A 26,520-nucleotide genomic window follows, 5' to 3' on the forward strand; every position below is an offset into this window, starting at 1 on the left:
TATGCATAAGGTTGTGGGTGAACTATAACTCACATCATGGCAGGTGAACCCCAAGAAAGTGCATCCTGTATTTGAAGTTTGTTATATTGGGCAAGTTTGCTCTAGATGCATCATTGGTGGGGTTCAGTGTGCTCTCTGGCTGCAGGGTAAACTACAACTCCCACTATGGTGAATCAGTCCCCATAAACTCCTCCAGTATGTTGAGTTATTATTTCATAGAATCCTAGAATCCTAGAGTGGGAAGAGACCTCCTGGGCCATCATCCAGTCCAACCCCATTCTGCCAAGAAGCAGGAATATTGCATTCAAAGCACCCCCGACAGATGGCCATTCAGCCTCATAAAATCAAAGAGTTGGAAGAGACCTCCTGGGCCTTCATCCAGTCCAACCCCATTCTGCCAAGAAGCAGGAATATTGCATTCAAATCACCCCTGACAAATGGCCATCCAGCCTCTGTTTAAAAGCCTCCAAAGAAGGAGCCTCCACCACACTCCCTCCAGGGCAGAGAGTTCCACTGCTGAACAGCTCTCACAGTCAGGAAGTTCATCCTAGAGTTGGAAGAGACCTCATGGGCCATCATCCAGTCCAACCCCATTCTGCCAAGAAGCAGTGTTGTAATCCACCAGTGTCTGTGCACACCAAGTTGTCCCTTGTTGTGAGCTGTGGTCCTCCCATTTCCTCCGCCTGCCTTTCCAGCAGAGACTGGGATCCCTCCTCTTTCCTCTCCGTGCCGTGCCGTCGTTGTGGGTTGGCCTCACCCAGTAGCAGCAGGAACTGGTCTGGTGATCTCAGGCCCAGCAGAAGAAGGGAGTGGGAGGAAGAGGAGGAGGAGAAGGAGGAGGAGGAGGCACGCTGCCCTGCTTGGCTGGCCGGACGGATTGCAATTGAAACCCTGGTCCCGGCCATAGCTGATGGGGCAAGGATGGGAGGCAGAGGCCCTGGCCAGTGGGGGGGCTTGACCCATTCCCTGGCTCCTTTGAGAGGGTGAGGCTCCAAACCCAACTTCAGGATGAAAGGGAAATACAAAGGTAAGGGTCTTCTTTGTGTACAACCGTCTCTTGCATAGAATCCTAGAGTTGGAAGAGACCTCCTGGGCCGTCATCCAGTCCAACCCCATTCTGCCCAGAAGCAGAGAAATTGCATTCAAAGCACCCTCGACAGATGGCCATCCAGCCTCTGTTTCAAAGCCTTCAAAGAAGGAGCTTCCACCACACTCCGTGGCAGAGAGTTCCACTGCTGAACAGCTCTCACAGTGAGGAAGTTCTTCCTAAAGTTCAGCTGGAATCTCCTTTCTTGTAGAGATTGATGTGGCAGCATCTCTAGAATGTACGTTTTTTGAGAAGTTACTTTGAGCTCTTGTGGTATACAAGTATGAGTAGGGGAGAGGAAGTCCTTGGGAGGAGGAAGGAGCAAGCTTCCTTTCTGCTGCACTGGAGACCAGGACGCAATGGAGGGATGGCTTCAAACTACAAAAAAGGAAGGAGATTCCACCTGAACATGAGGAAGAACTTCCTCACTGTAAGGAGAACTGTTCAGCAGTGGAACTCTCTGCCCCGGAGTGTGGTGGAGGCTCCTTCTTTGGAGGCTTTGAAGCAGAAGCTGGATGACCATCTGTTGGGGGTGCTTTGAAGGTGATTTTCCTGCTTCTTGACAGAATGGGGTTGGACTGGATGATGGTCCATGAGGTCTCTTCCAACTCTAGGATTCTAGGATTCTATGTTCAGCAGTGGAACTCTCTGTCCTGGAGTGTGGTGGAGGCTCCTTCTTTGGAGGCTTTGAAGCAGAGGCTGGATGGCCATCTGTCGGGGGTGCTTTGAATGCAATTCTCCTGCTTCTTGGCAGAATGAGGGTTGGACTGGATGGCCCACAAGGTCTCTTCCAACTCTAGGATTCTAGGTTTCTATGACTGTGAGAGCTGTTCAGCAGTGGAACTCTCTGCCACAGAGTGTGGAGGAGGCTCCTTCTTAGGTGGCTTTGAAACAGAGGCTGGATGGCCACCTGTCAGGGGTGCTTTGAAGGCGATTTCCCTGCTTCTTGGCAGAACGGGGTTGGATTAGACGGTCCACGAGGTCTCTTCCAACTCTAGGATTCTATGTTCAGCAGTGGAACTCTCTGCCCTGGAGTGCGAAGGAGGCTCCTTCTTCGGAGGCTTTGAAGCAGAGGCAGGGTGGCTATCTGTCGGGGGTGCTTTGAATGCAATTTTCCTGCTTCTTGGCAAAATGGGGTTGGACTGGATGACCCACGAGGTCTAGGATTATTTGATTCTATGATTGTACTGTGAGAGCCGTTCAGCAGTGGAACTCTCTGCCGCAGTGTGGTGGAGTGAAGCTTCTTCTTTGGATGTCCCACCAGGTCTCTTCCAAGTATTGGATTCTGTGATTCTAAGTCATAAGTGAGCAAAAACTGGAAGAGCGGTTGGGTTCTTGGCCATCCAAGGTGTTCTGAGGACATTGTTGGGAAGAAGAGATAAGGGTTGGTTTGGACTCGGCTCACCTAATCGGTTCCTCCGGTGCCAGTGTGTCTGGCTGACGGAGGAAAACATTGCTTTTCGTGGTGCGCACGTTATTAATTTTTCATCTTGCTTAATTGGTTTGCAGCTTTGCAATATTTTATTAATGCATTTTAATTCTTTTTTTAAAAAAATGTAATTTGTGTTGTTGCGAGTTTTCTGAATTGTATGGCCATGTTCTAACCATGATGGCAAACCTACGACACGTGTGTCAGCACTGACACGCATAGCCATTTTCGATGACACACGATCGCATGTGGCCGCAGACAGAGAAGATGGGGCCACATCCCAAGAAGGACATTTCATCTGTTGTTGTTGTTGTTGTTGTTGTTGTTGTTGCTTGAAACCATGTGGCAATGAGAGCGACCGATCTCACAAGGCAACGGGGACGTCTGTTGTTATCGTTGTTGTTGTTGTTGTTGTTGTTGTTGCTTGAAACCATGTGGCAATGAGAGCGACCGATCTCACAAGGCAACGGGGATGTCTATTGTTGTTGTTGTTTGAAACCATGTGGCAATGACAGCGACCGATCTCGCAAGGCAACGGGGACGTCTGTTGTTATCGTTGTTGTTGTTGTTGTTGTTGTTGTTGTTGTTGCTTGAAACCATGTGGCAATGAGAGTGACTGATCTCGCAAGGCAACGGGGATGTCTATTGTTGTTGTTGTTGTTGCTTGAAACCATGTTGCAATGACAGCGACGGGGATGTCTATTATTGTTGTTGTTGCTTGAAACCATATAGCAATGAGAGCGACAGATCTCGCAAGGCAGCGGGGATGTCTATTATTATTATTGTTGTTGTTGTTGCTTGAAACCATATAGCAATGAGAGTAACCGATCTCGCAAGGCAACGGGGATGTCTATTATTGTTTTTGTTGTTGTTGTTGTTGCTTGAAACCATGTGGCAATGAGAGTGACCAATCTCGCGAGTCAACGGGAATGTCTATTGTTGCTGTTGTTGTTGTTGTTGCTTGAAACCATGTGGCAATGAGCGACCGATCTTGCAAGGCAATGGGGATGTCTATTATTATTGTTGTTGTTGCTTGAAACCATGTGGCAATGAAAGCGACCGATCTCGCGAGGCAATGGGGATGTCTATTGTTGCTGTTGTTGTTGTTGTTGCTTGAAACCATGTGGCAATGAGAGTGACCAATCTCGCGAGTCAACGGGAATGTCTATTGTTGCTGTTGTTGTTGTTGCTTGAAACCATGTGGCAATGAGAGTAACTGATCTCTCAAGGCAACGGGGATGTCTATTACTATTATTGTTGTTGTTGTTGTTGCTTGAAACCATGTGGCAATGAGAGCGACCGATCTCACGAGTCAACGGGGATGTCTATTACTATTGTTGTTGTTGTTGCTTGAAACCATGTGGCAATGAGAGCGACTGATCTTGCAAGCCAATGGGGATGTCTATTATTATTATTATTATTATTATTGATTGAAACCATGTGGCAATGAGAGTGACCGATCTCGCAAGGCAACGGGGATGTCTATTGTTGTTGTTGTTGTTGTTGTTGCTTGAAACCATGTAGCAATGAGAGCAACCGATCTTGCAAGGCAACGGGGATGTCTATTATTATTATTGTTGTTGTTGTTGCTTGAAACCATATAGCAATGAGAGTAACCGATCTCGCAAGGCAACGGGGATGTCTATTATTGTTTTTGTTGTTGTTGTTGTTGCTTGAAACCATGTGGCAATGAGAGTGACCAATCTCGCGAGTCAACGGGAATGTCTATTGTTGCTGTTGTTGTTGTTGCTTGAAACCATGTGGCAATGAGCGACCGATCTTGCAAGGCAATGGGGATGTCTATTATTATTGTTGTTGTTGCTTGAAACCATGTGGCAATGAAAGCGACCGATCTCGCGAGGCAATGGGGATGTCTATTGTTGCTGTTGTTGTTGTTGTTGCTTGAAACCATGTGGCAATGAGAGTGACCAATCTCGCGAGTCAACGGGAATGTCTATTGTTGCTGTTGTTGTTGTTGCTTGAAACCATGTGGCAATGAGAGTAACTGATCTCTCAAGGCAACGGGGATGTCTATTACTATTATTGTTGTTGTTGTTGTTGCTTGAAACCATGTGGCAATGAGAGCGACCGATCTCACGAGTCAACGGGGATGTCTATTACTATTGTTGTTGTTGTTGCTTGAAACCATGTGGCAATGAGAGCGACTGATCTTGCAAGCCAATGGGGATGTCTATTATTATTATTATTATTATTATTATTGATTGAAACCATGTGGCAATGAGAGTGACCGATCTCGCAAGGCAACGGGGATGTCTATTGTTGCTGTTGTTGTTGTTGCTTGAAACCATGTGGCAATGAGAGCGACTGATCTCGCAAGGCAATGGGGATGTCTATTATTATTGTTGTTGTTGTTGCTTGAAACCATGTGGCAATGAGAGCGAACGATCTTGCAAGGCAACGGGGATGTCTATTATTGTTGTTGTTGTTGTTGCTTGAAACCATGTGGCAATGAGAGCGACCGATCTCGCAAGGCAACGGGGATGTCTATTGTTGTTGTTGTTGTTGTTGTTGTTGTTGTTGTTGCTGCTTGAAACCATGTGGCAATGAGCGACCGATCTCGCAAGGCAACGGGGATGTCTATTATTATTGTTGTTGTTGTTGCTTGAAACCATGTGGCAATGAGAACGACCGATCTCATGAGTCAACGGGGATGTCGGAAGGGGAGAAGCTGACTACCCACGAAAGATTACCACCACCACCACCACATCAGGTCTAGATGATTAAATATGGTTTTCTGTGGATGAACAGATGGCGACTATTGGATGGCGTATGTCGGTGATGGGCAACCTTTTGAGCTTGGTGTGTCAAAATTTGCCAAAAACCAGCACATAACTTGGGTGGGGTATCAACTTCAAGAGAGAAAAAATCATAATTTTGCAATATTTATAGTTTAAATAAGAAAAATGTATATATTCCAGGCTGAGTTATGGAGTGAACAATGCTCCAACGTGCAGATGTTAAATTTGTGGAGCCTTTTACAAGTTTAAGGATGGAATTGGATTGGCTCTTGTAAGGTGTACTTCCCTGTATGCATGTCGCCACGTGTCATCAAAAATAGCCATGCTTTGCAATTCTCATTCCTATAGTCCCTATATCCTCTCTTATCGATTTTAATAGGGTCTCCAGTGCCATGATAAACAGTACGGGGGGGGGGGGGGGGGGGCATCCCTATCTGGTGCCCTTTGTGATCAGTATTTTTTCAGTTAATTGATTATTGATTGATAATCTTGCCATCTGTTTTGAATAGATAGAATTATAGAATCATAGAATCCTAGAGTGGGAAGAGACCTCCTGGGCCATCCAGTCCAACCCCATTCTGCCAAGAAGCAGGAATGTTGCATTCAAATCACCCCTGACAGATGGCCATCCAGCCTCTGCTTAAAAGCTTCCAAAGAAGGAGCCTCCACCACACTCTCTTTGGGGCAGAGAGTTCCACTGCTGAACGGCTCTCACAGTCAGGAAGTTCTTCCTAATGTTCAGGCGGAATCTCCTCTCTTGTAGTTTGAAGCCATTGCTCCATTGCATCCTAGTCTCCAGGGAAGCAGAAAGGAAGCTTGCTCCCTCCTCCTCCCTGTGGCTTCCTCTCACATATTTATACATGGCTATCATGTCTCCTCTCAGCCTTCTCTTCTTCAGGCTAAACATGCCCAGTTCCCTAAGCCGCTCCTCATAGGGCTTGTTCTCCAGACCCTTGATCATTTTAGTCGCCCTCCTCTGGACACATTCCAGCTTGTCAATATCTCTCTTGAATTGTGGTGCCCAGAATTGGACACAATATTCCAGATGTGGTCTAACCAAAGCAGAATAGAGCATGGGGAGCATGACTTCCTTAGATCTAGACACTATGCTCCTATTGATGCAGGCCAAAATCCCATTGGCTTTTTTTGCCGCCACATCACATTGTTGGCTCATGTTCACCTTCCTGTCCACGAGGACTCCAAGATCTTTTTCACACGTCCTGCTCTCGAGCCAGGCATTGTCCCCCATTCTGTCTCTTTGCCTTTCATTTTTTCTGCCAAAGTGGAGTATCTTGCATTTGTCACTGTTGAACTTCATTTTGTTCAACAGATGGAATATATTGCGTTCTTATATGCAAACCCTATGTCTGTTTCCTCTAAGAGTAGTTTCATAAACTTCCAGCTTAGATTATCGAATGCTTTCTCTGCATCTAAAGAGAGCAGAGCTCGTTCTTTTTGTATGTTTATATCATAGTATTCAATGGTGTTTAGTACTGTTCTTGAGTTGTCTTTGGCACTTCTGCCTGTTAGAAAGCCCGCTTGCTCCTCCCCTATCCAGCCCGCTAGGAAACGTTTTAATCTTTTTTGCCAATATAGTGGCGTATATTTTATAGTCTGAGTTTAATAGGGATATAGGTCTGTAGTTTTGTTTTTCTCTCAAGTCCGAGTTTTCTTTTTTGATCAGTGCTGACACGCGTGTCATAGGTTCACCGTAATGGGCTGTATGTTCTGTGTCAGAAACTAGAGCTGATGTGGTCTAACCAATGCAATTTTCTGAATCTGCACCCCAAATAACCAAACTGAATCTAAAGTTGGCCAAAAACTGGTCCGGAACCCTTTTGGTCCTAATGCTGGAGCGTGATCCCTGGTGACCAAAAGGTTGGGAACCACTGATCTAGATAAAGTCCCACCAGATTCTCCTACTCTCCATCTTTGGTACTGATGTCTGGGCTGTAATCCCTGTCGTACCTTTCCTCTTCTCTTTGCCCATATGTCTCTAGAGCAGTGGTTCTCAACCTGGGGTCCCCAGATGTTTTTGGCCTTCAACTCCCAGAAATCCTAACGGCTGGTAAGCTGGCTGGGATTTCTGGGAGTTGTAGGCCAAAATACCTGGGGACCCACAGGTTGAGAACTACTGGTCTAAATCTATATAGTGACCTTAGGAGGCCCTCAAGGACCATCTGGATCTATATAGTAACCTTAGGAGGCCCTCAACGACCATCTAGGGCAGTGCTTCTCAAACCTGTGGGTCCCCAGGTGTTTTGGCCTTCAGCTCCCAGAAATCCTAACAGCTGGTAAGCTGGCTGGGATTTCTGGGAGTTGTAGGCCAAAACACCTGGGGAGGGACCCACAGGTTGAGGACCACTGCTCTAGAGCATCCTTCCCTTCCACTTGGTGGTTTCTGAGAGTGGCGGCACCAATCGTGGAGGCAGGAGGTTGGAGAAATATGTGGTTGAGCCACTTGGAGGTATCGTGGGAGTGGGAGTGATACTGGCCAAGTCCCACGGCTGGTCGAGTGAGATACCGGCAGGCAAGTCACCTGGGCGGCTGCCAGGTTGAGGAACCGGTGAATGGCAGGAAGAGGTGCCACACCGTCCCGGGAAGGGTTGACAGGTGGATGGGCCGAATTCCAAGGGCAGCTGGGCTGGAATCAGCCAGAGCCAGTGTTGCAACTTGGGATTCCAGTCAAAGCTTCCGAAAGCTATTTTATTTTAAAGTAATGTGTTTTCATTATTCATTACACAGTTCTAAAACAGCTCATTGCAGCAGTTCTTTACTTACTTCCTTACTTAGGCGATCCCTCATCCTCTGAGTATGATGGCCTTCCAAGTGTAGAGTCTGGATAGTGGCTGTGGAGTCTTATTCTTGACCCACATGTTCTCCCACAGTGTGGACATTGATTTCCAGGTGGAAGGAGGTCCTGGTCAGGGTTGCCTTGATGCACCTTCCTCTTGGCACGTTTCTCCCTTTCGCCCTCCATTTGTGCCTCTTCAGATTCTGCAGCACTGCTGGTCACAGCTGACCTCCAGTTACAGCGATCAAGGGCCAGGCTTTCCAATTCTCAATATCTATGTCACAGTTTTTAAAGTTGGCTTTAAGCCCATCTCTAAATCTCTTTTCCTTCCCACCACCATTCCGTTTTCCGTTCTTGAGTTGGAAGTAGAGTAACTGCTTTGGGAGATGGTGGTCAGGCATCTGGACAACGTGGCTGGTCCAGCGGAGTTGATGGCGGAGGACAATCGCTTCAATGCTTGTGGTCTTTGCTTCTTCCAGCATGCTGACGTTTGTCCACTTGTCTTCCCAGGAAATTTGCAGGATTTTCCAGATGGAATCATTCTAGGAGTTGAGTGTGACGTCTGTAGACAGTCCATGTCTCGCAGGCATATAACAGGGTTGGGAGGACAATAGCTTTATAAACAAGCCCCTTGGTCTCCCTACAGATGTCCTGGTCCTCAAACACTCTCTGCTTCATTCAGAAAAATGCTGCACTTGCAGAGCTCAGGCGGTGTTGTATTTCGGTGTTAGTGTTGACATCTGTAGACAGTCCACGTTTTGCAGGCATATAGCAGGGTTGGGAGGACAATAGCTTTATAAACAAGCCCCTTGGTCTCCCTATGGATGTCCCAGTCCTCAAACACTCTCTGCTTCATTCGGGAAAAAACTGCACTTGCAGAGCTCAGGTGGTGTTGTATTTCAGTGTCAATGTTGACATCTGTAGACAGTCCACGTCTCGCAGGATTATAGCAGAGTTGACTGCTGGAAGATAACTTTGGTTTCCTCGATGTGCAATGACAGGCCGGGCTTTTTGTATGCTTCTGCGAAGGTGTTGAGAGTGGCTTGTAGGTCTTCTTCTGAATGCGCACAGACTACATTATCATCGGCATATTGGAGTTCTATAGCAGATGTTGTTGTGACCTTGGTTTTGGTTAAATAGCTTGCCATCTGTCCGATAGTGCAACAGCGATGAGTAAGTCATTGCATCCTTTGTTGCGTTGCTGTTTGTTGTTATGACACTTTCCATGTTGTGTTATTTTACTTTTACTTTTCAAAGGGGAAAAAATTAAGGGTCGATAAATGAATGGCATAAAATGCATATCAAAATATCTTGAATGGCTCTTTACAGAAATAACATTGTTCCCACTTGTTATCTTGAGGAAAAAAACTAGAAGGCAAAGTTGTTTCCAAAAAGTGGGGGAGAAAGGGAAGGAAGGGTGCCAACGTGGGAAATGGGTATTTTGAAGGGAGTTGCGTGTACGTATAGCCTTGCAAAGGGAACCGGACGCCTTAGGCTCCTCGTGCATTTTTGGAGGTGAATCATGCCCGAAGGAGAGTGTGGGGTTGGGCAGGATGTGGGGCAAGACTGGGCCTCTTACTACGATCTGCACTAAACGGCGGCTGCTCTCCGCAGGACCTTTCTTTTTGCATTTGCCCATTCTCTGATCCCTGTTTACATGTACGTTTCCTGGAAGCACAGATTGCTGCTTGCAACACAGAGGAGGCCGCCTTACTCAGCATCACCGTTTCCCTTTGCAGAGAGGAGCAAACTTCTCCTCTCCATCGTGGGCCTTCCCAGATGTCGATGGGCTGCATCAGCCTTAACTCACCACAGCCTTGGATGAGGGAGGATGGGAGCTGTAGTTCAACAGCATCTGACTGGCCACATATGGCAAGTTTAGGGTTCTTCAAAGGCTATAGCCAGCCTTGGAGTCCATATGCCAAACCTTGGACTCTAACTCCTCTGTTTTTCTACTCTCCCACTGACTACAAGAGAGGAGATTCCACCTCAACATTAGGAAGAACTTCCTGACTGTGAGAGCCGTTCAGCAGTGGAACTCTCTGCCTCGGAGTGTGGTGGAGGCTCCCTCTTTGGAAGCTTTTAAGCAGAGGCTGGATGGCCATCTGTCAGGGGTGATTTGAATGCAATATTCCTGCTTCTTGGCAGAATGGGGTTGGACTGGATGATGGCCAAGGAGGTCTCTTCCAACTCTTAAGATGAACTTCCTGACTCTGAGAGTCGTTCAGCAGTGGAACTCTCTGCCCCAGAGTGTGGTAGGGGCTCGTTCTTTTGAAGCTTTGAAGCAGAGGCTGGATGGCCATCTGTTGGGGGTGCTTTGAATGCGATTGTACTGCTTCTTGGCAGAATGGGGTTGGACTGGATGGCCCAGGAGGTCTCTTCCAACTCTTAAGATGAACTTCCTGACTCTGAGAGCCGTTCAGCAGTGGAACTCTCTGCCCCGGAGTGTGGTGGAGGCTCCTTCTTTGGAAGCTTTTAAACAGAGGCTGGATGGCCATCTATCGGGGTGCTTTGAATGCAATATTCCTGCTTCTTGGCAGATTGGGTTGGGCTGGATGGCCCAGGAGGTCTCTTCCAACTCTTAAGATGAACTTCCTGACTCTGAGAGCCGTTCAGCAGTGGAACTCTCTGCCCCAGAGTGTGGTAGGGGCTCGTTCTTTTGAAGCTTTGAAGCAGAGGCTGGATGGCCATCTGTCAGGGGTGCTTTGAATGCAATATTCCTGCTTCTTGGCAGAATGGGGTTGGACTAGATGATGGCCCAGGAGGTCTCTTCCAACTCTTTGATTCTATGATTGTAAATTGCCAATGTATATTAGTGAGTAGTAACTAATTTGATGTTGATATTGGTTTTGCATTTTAAATATAATTTATTTTTTGATTTTCTGTTGTGTTTTTGTATTTATATTGTGTTTACTGTATTGATGGACGTGGCCTTATGTAAGCCGCCCCAAGTCCCCTCGGGGGAGATTTTATTTATCGTGTCAGGGGCAACCAGACATTTGTATTACATTTCTAACAGAACAAAACAAGCAAACAGATAAACAAAACACAAAGTTTGCAAGCTTGGTAGTGGATTCTCTCCTGACGTTTCGCCTGCATCTATGGCAAGCATCCTCAGAGGTAGTGAGGTCTGTTGGAACTAGGAAAATGGGTTTATATATCTGTGGAATAATGACCAGGGTGGGACAGAGAACTCTTGTCTGCTGGAGCTAGGTGGGAATGTTTCAACTGACCACCTTGATTAGCATTTGATGGCCTGGCAGTGCCTGGGGGAATCTTTTGTTGAGAGACGATTAGATATTTCATTTATTTATTTATCGTGTCAGGGGCAACCAGACCATTGTATTACATTTCTAACAGAACAAAGTAAACAAACAGATAAAAAAACACAAAGTTTGCAAGTTTGGTAGTTGATTAAATGTCCTTTGACCAGTCTCTGGCCCCTTGGAGTGCCTCTGGTGTTGCTGCAAGGAGGTCCTCCCTTGTGCATCATGTGGCAGAAGGGCTCAGGGTGCATTGCAGCAGGTGGTCAGTGGTTTGCTCTTCTTCTCCACACTCGCATGTCGAGGATTTCACTTTTTGGCCCCATTTCTTGAGGTTGGCTCTGCATCTCGTGGGGCCAGAGCGCAGTCTGTTCATCGCTTTCCAAGTTGCCCAGTCTTCTGTGTGCTCAGAGGGGAGTCTCTCATTTGGTATCAGCCATGGGTTGAGGTTCTGGATTTGAGCCTGCCACTTTTGAGATCTCGCTTGCTGAGGTGTTCCAGCGAATGTCTCTGTAGATGTAAGAAAACTATGTCTTGATTTAAGTCATTGAAGTGCTGGCTGATACGCAAACGGGGGATGAGCTGGAGATGTCTCAGCCTTGGTCCTTTCACTATTGGCTGCTCCTTCCCGGCGGATGTCAGGTGGTGCAATACCGGCTAAGCAGTGTAATTTCTCCAGTGGTGTGGGGCGCAGACACCCTGTGATAATGCGGCATGTCTCATTCAGAGCCACATCTACTGTTTTAGTGTGGTGAGATGTGTTCCACACTGGGCATGCATACTCAGCAGCAGAGTAGCACAGCACAAGGGCAGATGTCTTCACTGTGTCTGGTTGTGATCCCCAGGTTGTGCCAGTCAGCTTTTGTATGATGTTATTTCTAGCGCCCACTTTTTGCTTGATATTCAGGCAATGCTTCTTGGGGGAGATGGAGGCAGGGTATAAATAAAGTTTTGTTATTATTATTATTACTGTAGCAAAGTGGTACCACAAGGCATTTCATCGCCCCAACATCAGGCTACTGAAATGCATAGGGCATAAAATATGTTTATTTGACAATGTATATAATATGTATGTACAAAATGCAAAAACAAATATATATAAATAAAAATGTCATGTTCGTTTGGGATTAACAGAACTCAAAAACCACTGGACGAATTGACACCAAATTTGGACACAATACATGTATCAGGCCAACAAGTGACCATCACTCATAAAACACTTAAAAACATAGCAGAAGGGACTTAAAAAGCAAAAAAAAAAACCCCAAAATTACATTACAACACATTTGCAAAAACACATATATGCACATATACACAAATATATACACACATATATACACACACAAAACACATATACACAGACTGGGCCTCAGCAACACATGGCAGAGCACAGCTAGTATAAAATATTTTTTACCTTCAAGGTCATGTGGCTATTACCTTCCTGCCAGAGCGGTACCTGTTGATCTACTCACATTTGCATGTTTTCAAACTAATAGCTGGGGCTAACAGTGGGAGCTCACCCTGTTCGCTGGATTTGAACCACATGGAATTCTGTTACCTTCCCGTTGAAGCAGTACCTGTTGATCTACTCACATTTGCATGTTTTCGAACTGCTAGGTTGGCAGAAGCTGGGGCTAACAGCGGGAGCTCACTACGTTCCATGGATATGAACCGCATGGAATGCTATTACCTTCCCACCAGAGTGGTACCTGTTGATCTACTCACATTTGTATGTTTTCGAACTGCTAGGTTGGCAGAAGCTGGAGCTAACAGTGGGAGCTCACCATGTTCCCCAGATTCGAACCACATGGAACGTTGTTACCTTCCCGCCAGAGCGGTACCTGTTGATCTGCTCTCTTTTGCATGTTTTCGAACTGCTAGGTTGGCAGAAGCTGGGGCTAACAGTGGGAGCTCACCCTGTTCCCCAGATTTGAACCGCATGAAACGCTGTTACCTTCCATCCAGAGTGGTACCTGTAGATCTACTCTCTATTTGCATGTTTTCGAACTGCTAGGTTGGCAGAAGCTGGGGCTAACAGTGGGAGCTCACCCTGTTCCCCGGATTTGAACCGCATGGAACGCTGTTACCTTCCCGCCAGAGCGGTACCTGTCGATCTACTCACATTTGCATGTTTTCGAACTGCTAGGTTGGTAGAAGCTGGGGCTAACAGCAGGAGCTCACTCTGTTCCCCGGATTTGAACTGCCGACCTTTCGATCAGCAAGGTCAGCAGCTCAGCACTGCAGCAGTGGGGGCTCCTTTTGATGGGAACTATAGTCCGACCATAAATGAAGGGCCAATCAATGCCCAGCCTTGACATACAAGCAATGCTTTACGATTTATTGTGTGCCTTCAAGTCGTTTCTGGTGTTTATAGTGACAATAACAGGAACCGATCTATAATGTTGTTTCATGCAAGATGTGTGCTGAAGGGGGTTTGCCCTTGCCTTCCCGTGAGGCTGAGAGAGTGTGACGTGGCCAAGCTCACCCAGTGAGTTTCCTTGTCCAAGTAAAGGTTGGAACCCTGGTTTTGGAGTCCTAGGCTCCATCGAGACTGACCAGGTAGTCCCAGGCTCCCAGGTAGCTTCCCAATTTTGCATTCCCCAATAATTACAGAAACCAATTGCAGTGAACCAGAGAGCAGAGCAGAGGCCAAGTGCCAACGCAAGAGCACGAGACGGAGCCTCCTCCACACTCTGGTTGTGCTCCTGGCGCTGTGTGGGTGTCAAGGTTGCGTTGTTGGTGCTCAAAGCCTTCGAGCGTGAGTTTCACTTGACAAATGACCCAGCAGTCACACCACACGCCAGTCTACATGTTTGAGGAGCACGGAAAACACAACCCGTCACCTGGAATTCGGAGTGAACCAGATCGGAGTTTAGTTTTTCAGCCCTTTTTTAGGCAGAAAAAGGCCCCCCTCAGCTTATGCTCGAGCCCAAGTTATTTATTATTTGACTCTGTTGTTGTTGTTGTTACATTTATTATTTTACTCTATTATTATTATTATTATTATTACTATTATTATTATTACATTTATTATTTTACCCTATTATTATTGTTATTACATTTCCATTATTTTACTCTCGAGTCCAAGTTATTTATTATTTGACTCTGTTGTTGTTGTTATTACATTTATTATTTTACTCTATTATTATTATTATTACATTTATTATTTTACTCTATTATTATTATTATTATTATTGTTATTATTACATTTCCATTATTTTGCTCTATTATTATTATTATTATTATTATTATTATTACATTTCCATTATTTTACTCTATTTATTATTATTACATTTCCATTATTTTACTCTATTTATTATTATTACATTTCCATTATTTTACTCTTATTTATTATTGTTATTATTACTTTTATAATTTTACTCTATTTATTATTGTTATTATTACATTTCCATTATGTTATTATTATTATTATTATTATTAAACTTTATTTGTATCCCGCTAACATCTCCCGAAGGATTCGATGCGGCTTACAAAGGCCAAGGCCCTCAATAAAACAATAGCATAACAAATACACAACTTAAAGCAAATAAAAAACAATTAAAGCAATATCAAAACAACACAAATATTTTACTCTATTTATTATTATTACATTTCCATTATTTTACTCTATTATTATTGTTATTATTACATGTCCATTATTTTACTCTATTTATTATTATTACATTTCCATTATTTTACTCTATTTTTTTATTATTATTATTACATTTCCATTATTTTACTCTTATTTATTGCTGTTATTATTACATTTATAATTTTACTCTATTATTGTTATTATTATTACATTTCCATTATTTTACTCTATTTATTATTATTATTATTATTATTATTACATTTCCATTATTATACTCTATTTATTATTGTTATTATTGAATTTATTATTTTACTCTTATTATTATTACATTTCCATTATTTTACTCTTATTTTTTATTATTATTAGTACATGTATTATTTTACTGTTATTATTGTTCTTATTACATTTCCATTATTTTACTCTATTTATTATTGTTATTATTACATTTTCATTATTTTACTCTATTATTGTTATTATTGAATTTATTATTTTACTCTATTATTGTTGTTATTATTACATTTCCATTATTTTACTCTTATTTATTATTGTTATTAGTACATGTATTATTTTACTCTATTATCATTGTTATTATTATATTTCCATTATTTTACTCTATTTATTATTGTTATTATTACATTTATTATTTTACTTTATTATTATTATTATTATTATTATTATTATTATTATTATTATTATTACATTGGAGGCGCAGTGGGTTAAACCCTTGTGCCGGTAGGACTGAAGGTCGCAGGTCGCAGGTTCGAATCCGGGGAGAGGCGGATGAGCTCCCTCTGTCAGCTCCAGCTCCTCACACGGGGACATGAGAGAAGCCTCCCGCAAGGATGATAAAACATCAAATCATCCAGGCATCCCCTGGACAACATCCTTGCAGACAGCCAATTCTCTCACACCAGAAGTGACTTGCAATTTCTCAGGTCGCTGCTGACATGACAAAAAAAAATTATTACATTTCCATTATTTCACTCTATTAATACTGTTATTATTACATTTCCATTATTTTGTTTAGTTTTTTGTCGTAAAATTAAGTGCCTCGGCTTATATACGGTACGTCTCCTGTGTTCCCAAGTAGCCCGACGTGTGATCCAATATAACTGCCGGCATAGTGACCTTGTTTGTTGTGTACTAATCTTGTTGTGTTTCTAATAATAATAATAATAATAATAATAATAATAATAATAACAATATGGGGGCCCCGGTGGCGCAGTGGGTTAAAGCGCTGAGCTGCTGAGCTTGTTGACCAAAAGGTCGCAGGTTTGATTCCAGGGAGCGGCGTGAGCTTCCGCTGCCAGCCCCAGCTTCTGCCAACCTAGCAGTTCGAAAACATGCAAATGTGAGTAGATCAATAGGTACCGCTCCGGCGGGAAGTTAACAGCGCTCCACGCAGTCATGCCGGCCACATGACCTTGGAGGTGTCTACGGACAACGCTGGCTCTTCGGCTTAGAAATGGAGATGAGCACCAACCTCCAGAGTCAGACATGACTGGACTTAATGTCAGGGGAAAACCTTTACCATTTTTAATAATAATAATAATAATAATAATAATAATAATACATTTTATTTATATTCTCCCCTTCTCAGAGCGGTTTACAGCGTTTACAGTAGACATAGGCAAACATTCAGTGCCTTACAATCACATACAATGAGGCACACGAACACAGACAAGGCAAAGGCTTCTCCCTTCCTTTCCGGCTTCTGGAGGCAGTGCTGGTCTCTGGCTCTGGGAGAAGGGTTTTCCTCCATTTCCAAGCCGAGGAGCCTGCGTTGTCACCTCCTGGTCGTGTGGCCGGCAAGACTGCTTGGAGCAACTCTTTGCCTTTTCCTGCCGAAGCAATACTTATTTATCTACTCACATTTGCATGTTTCCAAACTTCTAGGCTGGCAGGAGCTAGGGCTAACAGCGGGAGCTCACCCTGCCCCGTGGATTCGAACTGCCAGCCTTCAGGTCAGCAGTTCAGCCGCGCAAGGGTTTAACCTATAATGCCGCCACAGACCATTAGTAAATGTTCTATTTGTATACCTTTTTTAATGTACCTGGGGTTGCACCAAATTTTCAGGTCAGCAGTTCAGTAGCACAGGAGTTTAATGTACTGTGCCTGCACAGCCGATTAGTAAATGTTCTATTTGTATACCTTTTTTTAACGTACCTGGGGTTGCACCAAATTTTCTCAGGTGGGCAAAGGTGAAGGCCACCTGGTCTGGGCTTGGCAGAGGGAAGGAGGGCACATTCTTTGGCTTGCAGGACTCTCTGCTCCTTGTAAGATCTTCTCCTTGCCGCACTCCCACGGTTTTTCCATTTTAAATTGCTACTTACTGGTAATAAGGGGCCAGAAATAAACCCTGTGGATGATGTGCAGCTGGGGAAGCGGCCTCGCAGGGGAGGCGCTGGAGCCCAGGCCGGCTCTTGGCAAGCCTGGCTTGGAGATCGTGTCCAGGGAGCAGAAGACTCCCTCCAGCCAAGTGCCGGGGTCACGACTTGCTCCCCAGATGCTATGTATGCAAAACCAGGTGTGGTTTGAAACACAGCTTCCCAAACTTTTCATGTTGGAGACATTTTTTTGGACATGCAGCATCGGTGGGGTTCAGTGTGCACTCTGGTTGTGGGGGAAACTACAACTCCCACTATGGCGAGTCAGTCCCTCAAACCACTCCAGTAGTTATGAGTTCGTCATGAGGGTGTCTGTGTGCCAAGTTTGGTCCAGGTCCACCCTTGGTGGAGGTCACAGTTTCTCTGGTTGTGGGTAAACTACAACTCCCAGAAAGGAAGGTCAGTTTCAGCATATCAGGTCTTTGTGCCAAGTTTGGTCCAGATCCAGATCTGGCCAGGTTTGGCCCAGATCCATCAGTGGTTACATTCACAGTACTGTCTGGATGTAGGTGAACTAAAACTCCCAGAAACGAAGGTTAGTTCCCCCTCCCCCCCAACCCCTCCAGTAATCAAATTTCAGCATGTCAGGTCTTTGTGTCAGGTTTGGTCCAGATCTGGATCTGGATCCGGATCCGGATCCGGATCTGGATCCATCGGTCCAGATCCATCGGTGTTTACGTTCACAATGCTCTCTGGGTGTAGGTGAACTACAACTCCCAGAAAAGAAGGCCAGTTTTCCCCAAGCCCCTCCAGTAATCAAATTTCAGCATGTCAGGTCTTTGTGTCAGGTTTGGTCCAGATCCATCGTTGTTTGTGTTCACAGTGCTTACTGGTTGTGCGTGAACTACAACTCCCAGAAAGGAAGGCCAATTCCTCCCAAACCCCTCCAGTAATCAAATTTCAGCATATCAGGTCTTTGTGTCGGGTTTAGTCCAGATCCATCATTGATGGAGGTGACAGTTTCTCTAGTTGTGGGTAAACTGCAACTCCCAGAATGGAAGGTCAGTTTCAGTATATCAGGTCTTTGTGCCGAGTTTGGTCCAGATCCATCAGTGGTTACATTCACAGTGCTGTCTGGATGTAGGTGAACTACAACTCCCAGAAAGGAAACCCAGTTCCCCCCAAACATATCCAGTAATCAAATATGGGCATATCAGGTATGCATGCCAAGTTTGGTCCAGATCCATCAGTGTTTGCATTCACAGTGCTCTCTGAATGTAGGTGAACTACAACTCCCAGAAAGGAAAACCAGTTCCCCCAAACCCCTCCAGTAATCAAATTTCGGCACATCAGGTCTTTGTGTCAGGTTTGGTCCAGATCCATCGGTGTTTGCGTTCACAGTGCTCTCTGGTTGTGGGTGAACTTCAACTCCCAGAAAGGAAGGTCAGTTTCAGCATATCAGGTCTGTGTGCCAAGTTTGGTCCAGATCCATTGGTGTTTACGTTCACAGTGCTCTCTGGATGTAAGTGAACTACAACTCCCAGAAAGGAAGGGCAGTTCCCCCCAAACGCCTCCAGTAATCAAATTTCGGCATATCAGGTCTGTGTGCCAGGTTTGGCCCAGATCCATCAGTGGTTACATTCACAGTACTGTCTGGATGTAGGTGAACTAAAACTCCCAGAAAGGAAGGTCAGTCCCCCCCCCCCAACCCCTCCAGTAATCAAATTTCAGCATGTCAGGTCTTTGTGTCAGGTTTGGTCCAGATCCATCAGAGTTTGCGTTCACAGTACTCTCTGGTTGTGGGTGAACTACAACTCCCAGAAAGGAAGGTCAGTTCCCCCTAAACATCTCCAGTAATCAAATATTGGCATATCAGGTCACTGTGCCAAATTTGGTCCAGATCCATCAGTGGTTACATTCACAGTGCTGTCTGGATATAGATGAACTACATCTCCCAGAATGGAAGGTCAGTTCCCTCCAAACCCCTCCAGTAATCAAATTTTGGCATATCAGGCCTTTGTGTCGGGTTTGGTCCAGATCCATCATTGGTGTAGGTCACAGTTTCTCTGGTTGTGGGTAAACTACAACTCCCAGAAAGGAAGGTTAGTTTCAGCATATCAGGTCTTTGTGCCAAGTTTGGTCCAGATCCATCGGTGTTTACGTTTACAATGCTCTCTGGTTGTGGGTGAACTACAACTCCCAGAAACGAAGGTCAGTCCCCGTCCCCCCCAAACCCCTCCAGTAATCAAATTTCAGCATGTCAGGTCTTTGTGTCAGGTTTGGTCCAGATCCATCCGTGTTTACGTTCACAATGCTCTCTGGATGTAGGTGAACTACAACTCTCAGAAAGGAAGGTCAGTTCCCCACAAACCCCTCCTGTAATCAAATATTGCCATATCAGGTCTGGGTGCCAAGTTTGGTCCAGATCCATCAGTGTTTGCATTAACAGTGCTCTCTGGTTGTGGGTGAACTACAACTCCCAGAAAGGAAGCCCAGTTCCCCCCAAACCCATCCAGTAATCAAATTTTGGCACATCAGGTATACGTGACAAGTTTGGTCCAGATCCATCAGTGTTTGCGTTCACAGTGCTCTCTGCTTATGGATGAACTACCTGTGGTGGAGGAAAGACATACAATGTAGAATGGCATTGTCCCCGTATGAAAGCCTTCACTTGGCTGGTGGGCAGTGTGGTGTCTGTGGTGGACATTAGCAGGGTCTTGGACATGTTCATGGCGCTCACTATAACCTGCAGTGTCATCGGAAGGAGGGCCTTTCATGTGTCTTGAGAGAGAGTCAGAGACACTGGGATGCCTGTGGTGGAGGAAACACATACAATCTAGGATGGAATGGTCTCTGTATGAAAACCTTCCCTTGGGTGGTGGGCAGTGTGGTGTTTGTGCAGGACATTGGCAGGACTCTTGGACATGTTCATGGCACTCGCTATAACCTGCAGTGTCATCGGAAGGAGGGCCTTTCATGTGTCTTGTGAGAGAGTCGGAAACACTGGGATACCTGTGGTGGAGGAAACACATACAATCTAGGATGGAATGGTCCCTGTATGAAAGCCTTGGGTGGTGGGCAGTGTGGTGTTTGTGGAGGACATTGGCAGGGTCTTGGACGTGTTCATGGCACTCGCTATAACCTGCAGTGTCATTGGAGGGAGGACCTTTCATGTGTCCTGAGAGAGAGTCAGAAACACTGGGATGCCTGTGGTGGAGGAAACACATACAATCTAGGATGGAATGGTCCCCGTATGAAAGCCTTCACTTGGGTGGTGGGCAGTGTGGTGTTGGTGGAGGAAACACATACAATCTAGGATGGAATGGTCCCCGTATGAAAGCCTTCACTTGGGTGGTGGGCAGTGTGGTGTTGGTGGAGGAAACACATACAATCTAGGATGGAATGGTCCCCGTATGAAAGCCTTCACTTGGGTGGTGGGCAGTGTGGTGTTGGTGGAGGAAACACATACAATCTAGGATGGAATGGTCCCCGTATGAAAGCCTTCACTTGGGTGGTGGGCAGTGTGGTGTTGGTGGAGGAAACACATACAATCTAGGATGGAATGGTCCCCGTATGAAAACCTTCACTTGGGTGGTGGGCAGTGTGGTGTTTGTGGAGGACATTGGCAGGACTCTTGGACATGTTCATGGCACTCGCTATAACCTGCAGTGTCATCGGAAGGAGGGCCTTTCATGTGTCTTGAGAGAGAGTCGGAAACACTGGGATGCCTGTGGTGGAGGAAACACATACAATCTAGGATGGAATGGTCCCTGTATGAAAGCCTTCTCTTGGGTGGTGGGCAGTGTGGTGTTTGTGGAGGACATTGGCAGGACTCTTGGACATGTTCATGGTGCTCACTATAACCTGCAGTGTCATCGGAAGGAGGGCCTTTCATGTGTCCTGAGAGAGTGTCGGAAACACTGGGATGCCTGTGGTGGAGGAAACACATACAATCTAGGATGGCATTGTCCCCTAGGGTGGTGGGCAGTGTGGTGTCTGTGGTGGACATTAGCAGGGTCTTGGACATGTTTATGGCGCTCACTATAACCTGCATTGAATGAAGAACCATTGATGTGTCCTGCGTTGTGGGAGCTGTAGCTATTTGTGGAAGTGGGAACCTCTCAGTGGAAGTCATCCACACACACACACACACACACACATATTTCCACCTTTGTTATGTGTATAGATTTTATGTCCAAGAAGTCCTGGAACTTACATCCGACTCATGAATTCCTGACTGAGCAGCCATTCTCCGCTTCCCAATCTTGGGGGTGGAATCCATGTCCTCTGGATCTAGAACACAGGGGTGCCCGGGGGGGAGGTCCTCTGGGACGGAACTCCCGCTACCTGGAACCTCTGGCTGTTGGTGGAGCGACTCCCGCTTGGCTGACAGGAAAGGCCCATCCCAGGCGCCGGGCTTTGCGCGCCCGCCTTTGAAAGGCTTGGGGACAAACAAGCCAGCGCTTCCTCCCATTGTTTCTGCTTTTCCTTGCGAGGCTTTTCTGAGACAGGAAAGACGGAGGCTTGCGTTACCTTGTTCTGAAGTCCTGAACGCAGGCTTCCTTTTCCTTCCAGGGACACATCACCCATTACGTCCGACCCAAAGCACCGAGTCAGATTTAATCGTGGATTTTGCACTCCTGTCTTGCATTTCAGTCTTTGTTCTGAGTATTTTAATATGTCTTTTATAAAAATACGTTTTACTATGATTTATTTATTTATTTATGTATTGACTTTGCTTCTATACGGCTGTATCTCAAGCCCGAAGGCGACTCACGGCGGTTCACAAACAGTAAAAACAGTAGAAACAGCAGTGGTTCCATACAACATATAACAATTGACTCAACACATTATCCATAAATTACCAATAAGCAATTGCAATGCACAATTATTATAAAAAACAACCGTACCCAATCTTCTCACCATCCAAGCGTAGTCCAGGTTCGTCGTCCATTGTTCCGTTCCTATGTTCCATTACCAGATTGCACTAAATTACTCAAACGCCTGCACAAACATCCAGGTCTTCACCTTTTTGCGGAATACCGCAATGATTGTGTGATTTTGTGTGATTTTATCTGTGTTCTAACCCACCTTGAGTCACAAGGAGAGGTGGGTGAGAAATAAAATTATTATTGGGTTCTTGTAGGTTTTTTCGGGCTATATGGCCATGTTCTGGAGGCAATTTTTCTCCTGATGTTTTGCCTGCATCTATGGCAAGCATCCTCAGAGGTAGTGAGGTCTGTTGGAACTAGGAAAAATGGGTTTATATATCTGTGGAATAATGTCCAGGGTGAGACAAAGGACTCTTGTCTGCTGGGGCTAGATGTGAATGTTTCAGTTGATCACCTTGATTTGCATTCAATGGCTTGAAAAGTGCCTGGGGGCAATCTTTTGTTGAGAGTGATTTTATGTGCCTGGTTGTTTCCCCTCTGTTGTTTTGCTGTTGTGATTTTAGAGTTTTTTAATACTGGTAGCCAGATTGTGTTCATTTTCATGGTCTCTTCCTTTCTATTGAAATCGTCCACCTGCTTCTTGTGGATTTCAATGGCTTCTCTGTGTAGCCTGACGTGGTGGTTGTGAGCGTGGTCCAGAGTCTTTCCAGTTTGATCTTTAAATCCTCGTATCATGTCAGCTTCTCCAGTTGTTTCTCTTCAATCCTGCTCTCGCTTGGGATTGCAACATCAATGATCCATACTTTATGTTGTTGCTGCTATTGTTGTTGTTATTATTTGAAACACAACAAGATGAGTCCACAGCAGACACTCTTCTGGCACATGTCTAGGACTGTGTGATGTATCAGCGAATGATGTGTGCAGATCCCAGTAAAGTGGCCTTCTGCAGCTGGCAGATGGTAATTTTGTCAGTGCTGATTGTGTTTAAGTGCAGGCCAAGGTCTTTAGGCACTGCACTCAGTGCGTCCATCACCACTGGGACCACCTTGACTGGATTATTATTATTATTATTATTATTATTATTATTATTATTTGAAACACAACAAGATGAGTCCACAGCGATGAGTCCACTCTGCTGACTGTTGTACTGGATCACATGTTGGACCCTTCCCAAGTGTCTAGGACTGTGTGATGCATCGGTGAATGATGTGTGCAGATCCCAGTAAAGTGGCCTTCTGCAGCTGGCAGATGGTAATTTTGTCAGTGCCAATTGTGTTTAAGTGCAGGCCAAGGTCTTGAGGCAATGCGCCCAGTGTGCCCATCACCACTGGGACCACCTTGACTGGCTTGTGCCAGAGTCTTTGCAGTTTGATCATTAAATCCTCGTATTGTGTCAGCTTTTCCAGTTGCTTCTCATCAGTCCTGCTTATTATTGTCCTGGGAGAAACCACAGCAGACCTTTCTGGTCTTGAGGTCAAGTGTCAACGCCCATCTCCATTTCTAAGCCAAAGAGCCAGCGTTGTCCGTAGACACCTCCAAGGTCATGTGGCCACTGGCATGACTAAACAGAGTGCTGTTACATTCCCATCGGAGCGGTACCTATTGAACTACTCACATTTGCATGTTTTCTTTATTAATTAATATTTTATTTGATTAGGTCACAAAAGGGACATGAGGTGGGGGTGTGGGGTACATTAGGGTAACGTTAGTTTATATCCTAAAAGGAAGTACAATCTCAAAGAGTGGAGGGGGCATACATAGAAAGTGGGGAGAAGAAAGAGAAGAAAAGAAAGGAAGAGAAGAAAGGTTGATAGTAGGACAACATACACACGTTTATGACATTTGCATATTTTTTGGCTAGGCTGGCAGAAGCTGGGGCTAACAGCGGGAGCTCACGCCACTCCCCAGATTCGAACCTGCGATCTTTCATACCTGGATCCTCTTTTTGCAGCGATATGTTTACTCATGGTGTATAGAAAAGGTAGATCAACAATAGTTTTAAGAGGAAGATGGAGGCCGTGGGATGTGACACAGCGCGTGTCCCCAAACCTTGTGGAATGCCATTCTCCGCCTTTCCAGGAGCGTCTTGCTAGTTGACAGTCGAGCCGCGTGTTGGGAAACACACCTTGCTGGTTTGACAGCATTCGTTGTGAAAGGTGCAATTTGTCACTCCTTCGGTGTTTTGTCGGCAGTCTTTGGGAAATAGTTTTGCTTTTGTTTTTTCATTTTGGAAATGCAACGTGAATGTCACCGAAGAGAATGCAAGACCTGCAATTTCTACCAAGTAGTTAAGTGCAACCGTTTAAAGAAGAAAAGCATCCTGCATGTTGTAGTAGAACCTCCTGGTATTGTTACTCCTGATAGTATGAGTGGCAGAAGAGGGAAAAGGTGTGCTCAGGAGTTAAGTGAGGAACAGCAAAGGAAGAGGATTCGGGAAATACTTACGTCGCCCACTGATGAAGATTCCTTCGAGGGGTTTTTGAAAGTGAAATGAGTGAGGAGGAGGAAGGCGTTTCGGAGGATGTAAGCAGGGGAGTTGAGAGGTCTACTCGAGAGTCGGGATCCGACGAGGAGTGTCAAAGGAAAAAGATCCGGGAGATACTTAATGCTCTCACAGAGGAGGAACATTTCATGGGTTTCACTGGGAGTAATGGGTCTGGGAGTGACGAGGAGGAGGATGGGTCATTTGACGGGACCAAGGTTCAAGAGGTTCGAGATATCTGTACTCAACCAACATCTAGTGACACGTTTGCAGGGTTTTCTGCTGGTGGGGATTGGCAATTTGGAGATCCTGTGGACTCATGGGGAAACCCAAGTCTTGACAAGCGATGGAAGAGTTGGAGGGATGGGCGTTGGTGTTCAGCTGTAGAAGCTAAACCAGCTGAAAGTGATGATGATGGGGCGGAGGGCAGCTCATAATCGGGTGAGGAATTGTAGATAAAAGTAAGCCTCAAAATGTTAGAACTTTGCAGTAGGCAAAGTGTTGATTTCGTGCCTTGGGTCTTGTCGCTGTCACGTTCGTGTTGGGTTTGGGTTCTGGATCTGCAGGTTGCTGTTTTTCTTCGTGTTACCTACTGGCTTGGATTCTCGTAAGTGTGGATTTCCCTTTCCTTGACTTCGGATTGATTTTGACGAAAATGACGCTGCCTACGTGGACTTTGGAACCTTGCAAATTTGGACTTGGCTTTACTCGACTTTGGACTACTTTTGACGACGGCTTTTGCTTCACGGACCTTTGTTTGCTTGCTCCTTATCTACTGCATTATTTTGAGTGACTTTGGACGCTACCCAGTTTAATCCGGATTACAGTATATTCTGGTGTATAAGACTACTTTTTAACCCAAGAAAATCTTCTCAAAAGTCAGGGGTCGTCTTATATGCAGGTGTAGTCTTATGCATGGCAGTCGTCTTAACTCTATATTTTAACTGGAAAAGTTGGGGGTCGTCTTATACGCCCAGTCGTCTTATATGCCGGAATATACGGTATATCTCTGTTTAATCCGGATTATTTTCTAAGTTGGTTTTTTGAGCTAAAACGTGCTGCTGCTTTTCAGTTTTGACCAGAGGCACTGAAGTAAGTGTCTTTGAGTCCTTTGTTTGATTTAACAAACTGTTTCTTATGGAAATATTACTGAGTCTGGCTCTTTAAAGGCTTCTGGGTTCCGACACTGCGTAAAACGTTTCTGTGTTTCCAAAGTTTCAGGATCTCTGTGGATTATCGGGATGTTGTTCTGAAACTATGTATCAAAAATATACATTTGAGAGGGGTGAGCTGAAAAAGTTCCACTTAGTTTTTGCACTGATTTATTTATTTACTTATTTATTGTGTCAGGAGTGAACCAAAACAGTTGTATTGCATTAAAAACACACACACACAAAGTTTGCAAACTTGGCATTCTATTCAATGTCCTTTGACCAGTATCTGGCCCCTTGGAGAGCCTCTGGTGTCGCTGTGAGAAGGTTCTCCATTGTGCATGTGGCAGGGCTCCGGTTGCATTGTGGTAGGTGGTCTGTGGTTTGCTCTTCTCCGCACTCGCATGTCATGGATTCCACTTTGTGGCCCCAGTTTTTGCACTGATGTAATCATTTGAACACCAAGCCAAGGACAAATAGATGGCAAGCACCACCTACAACAACCCACTGGACTAGTTTGTGTGCCCATCCTGACCATTGAAAAGGAAATTGGGACAACCGGACCATTTTCTCTCTGAAGGAACAGTTCCCTTGTTTCCTCTTGGTTACAGCTTGTTTTATTTTTGTTGCTCTTAACGTACAAGTTGCTTGAAAGTGCCTTTTATGAAATGGGAAGAGTTTTAAGCACAACATGCATGCCTACCAAAACTCACAAAGGTGTATTTTATTTTTATTTTTAGTTTT

General features: G+C 45.1%; 1 protein-coding gene across 5 annotated transcripts in view; it reads left to right on the plus strand.

Moving 5' to 3' along the window:
- RIPOR1 (RHO family interacting cell polarization regulator 1) overlaps positions 1-26,520 on the plus strand; it is a 195,790-nt gene that overhangs the window by 88,118 nt on the left and 81,152 nt on the right. The window contains exon 1 of one of the 5 annotated variants that reach the window (XM_060788485.2): positions 841-1,027. The exons of 3 other annotated variants lie outside the window; for them this stretch is intronic. In XM_060788485.2, coding sequence (XP_060644468.2) covers positions 1,009-1,027 — 19 coding nt within the window. In that variant the 5' untranslated portion in view covers positions 841-1,008. Of the gene's footprint in view, positions 1-840; positions 1,028-26,520 lie in introns of those variants that run through there. One more of the 5 variants, XM_060788479.2, reaches the window with a different exon arrangement.

This window comes from Anolis sagrei, chromosome 8 (assembly GCF_037176765.1).
Source record: "Anolis sagrei isolate rAnoSag1 chromosome 8, rAnoSag1.mat, whole genome shotgun sequence".
Lineage (NCBI taxonomy): Eukaryota > Metazoa > Chordata > Lepidosauria > Squamata > Dactyloidae > Anolis > Anolis sagrei.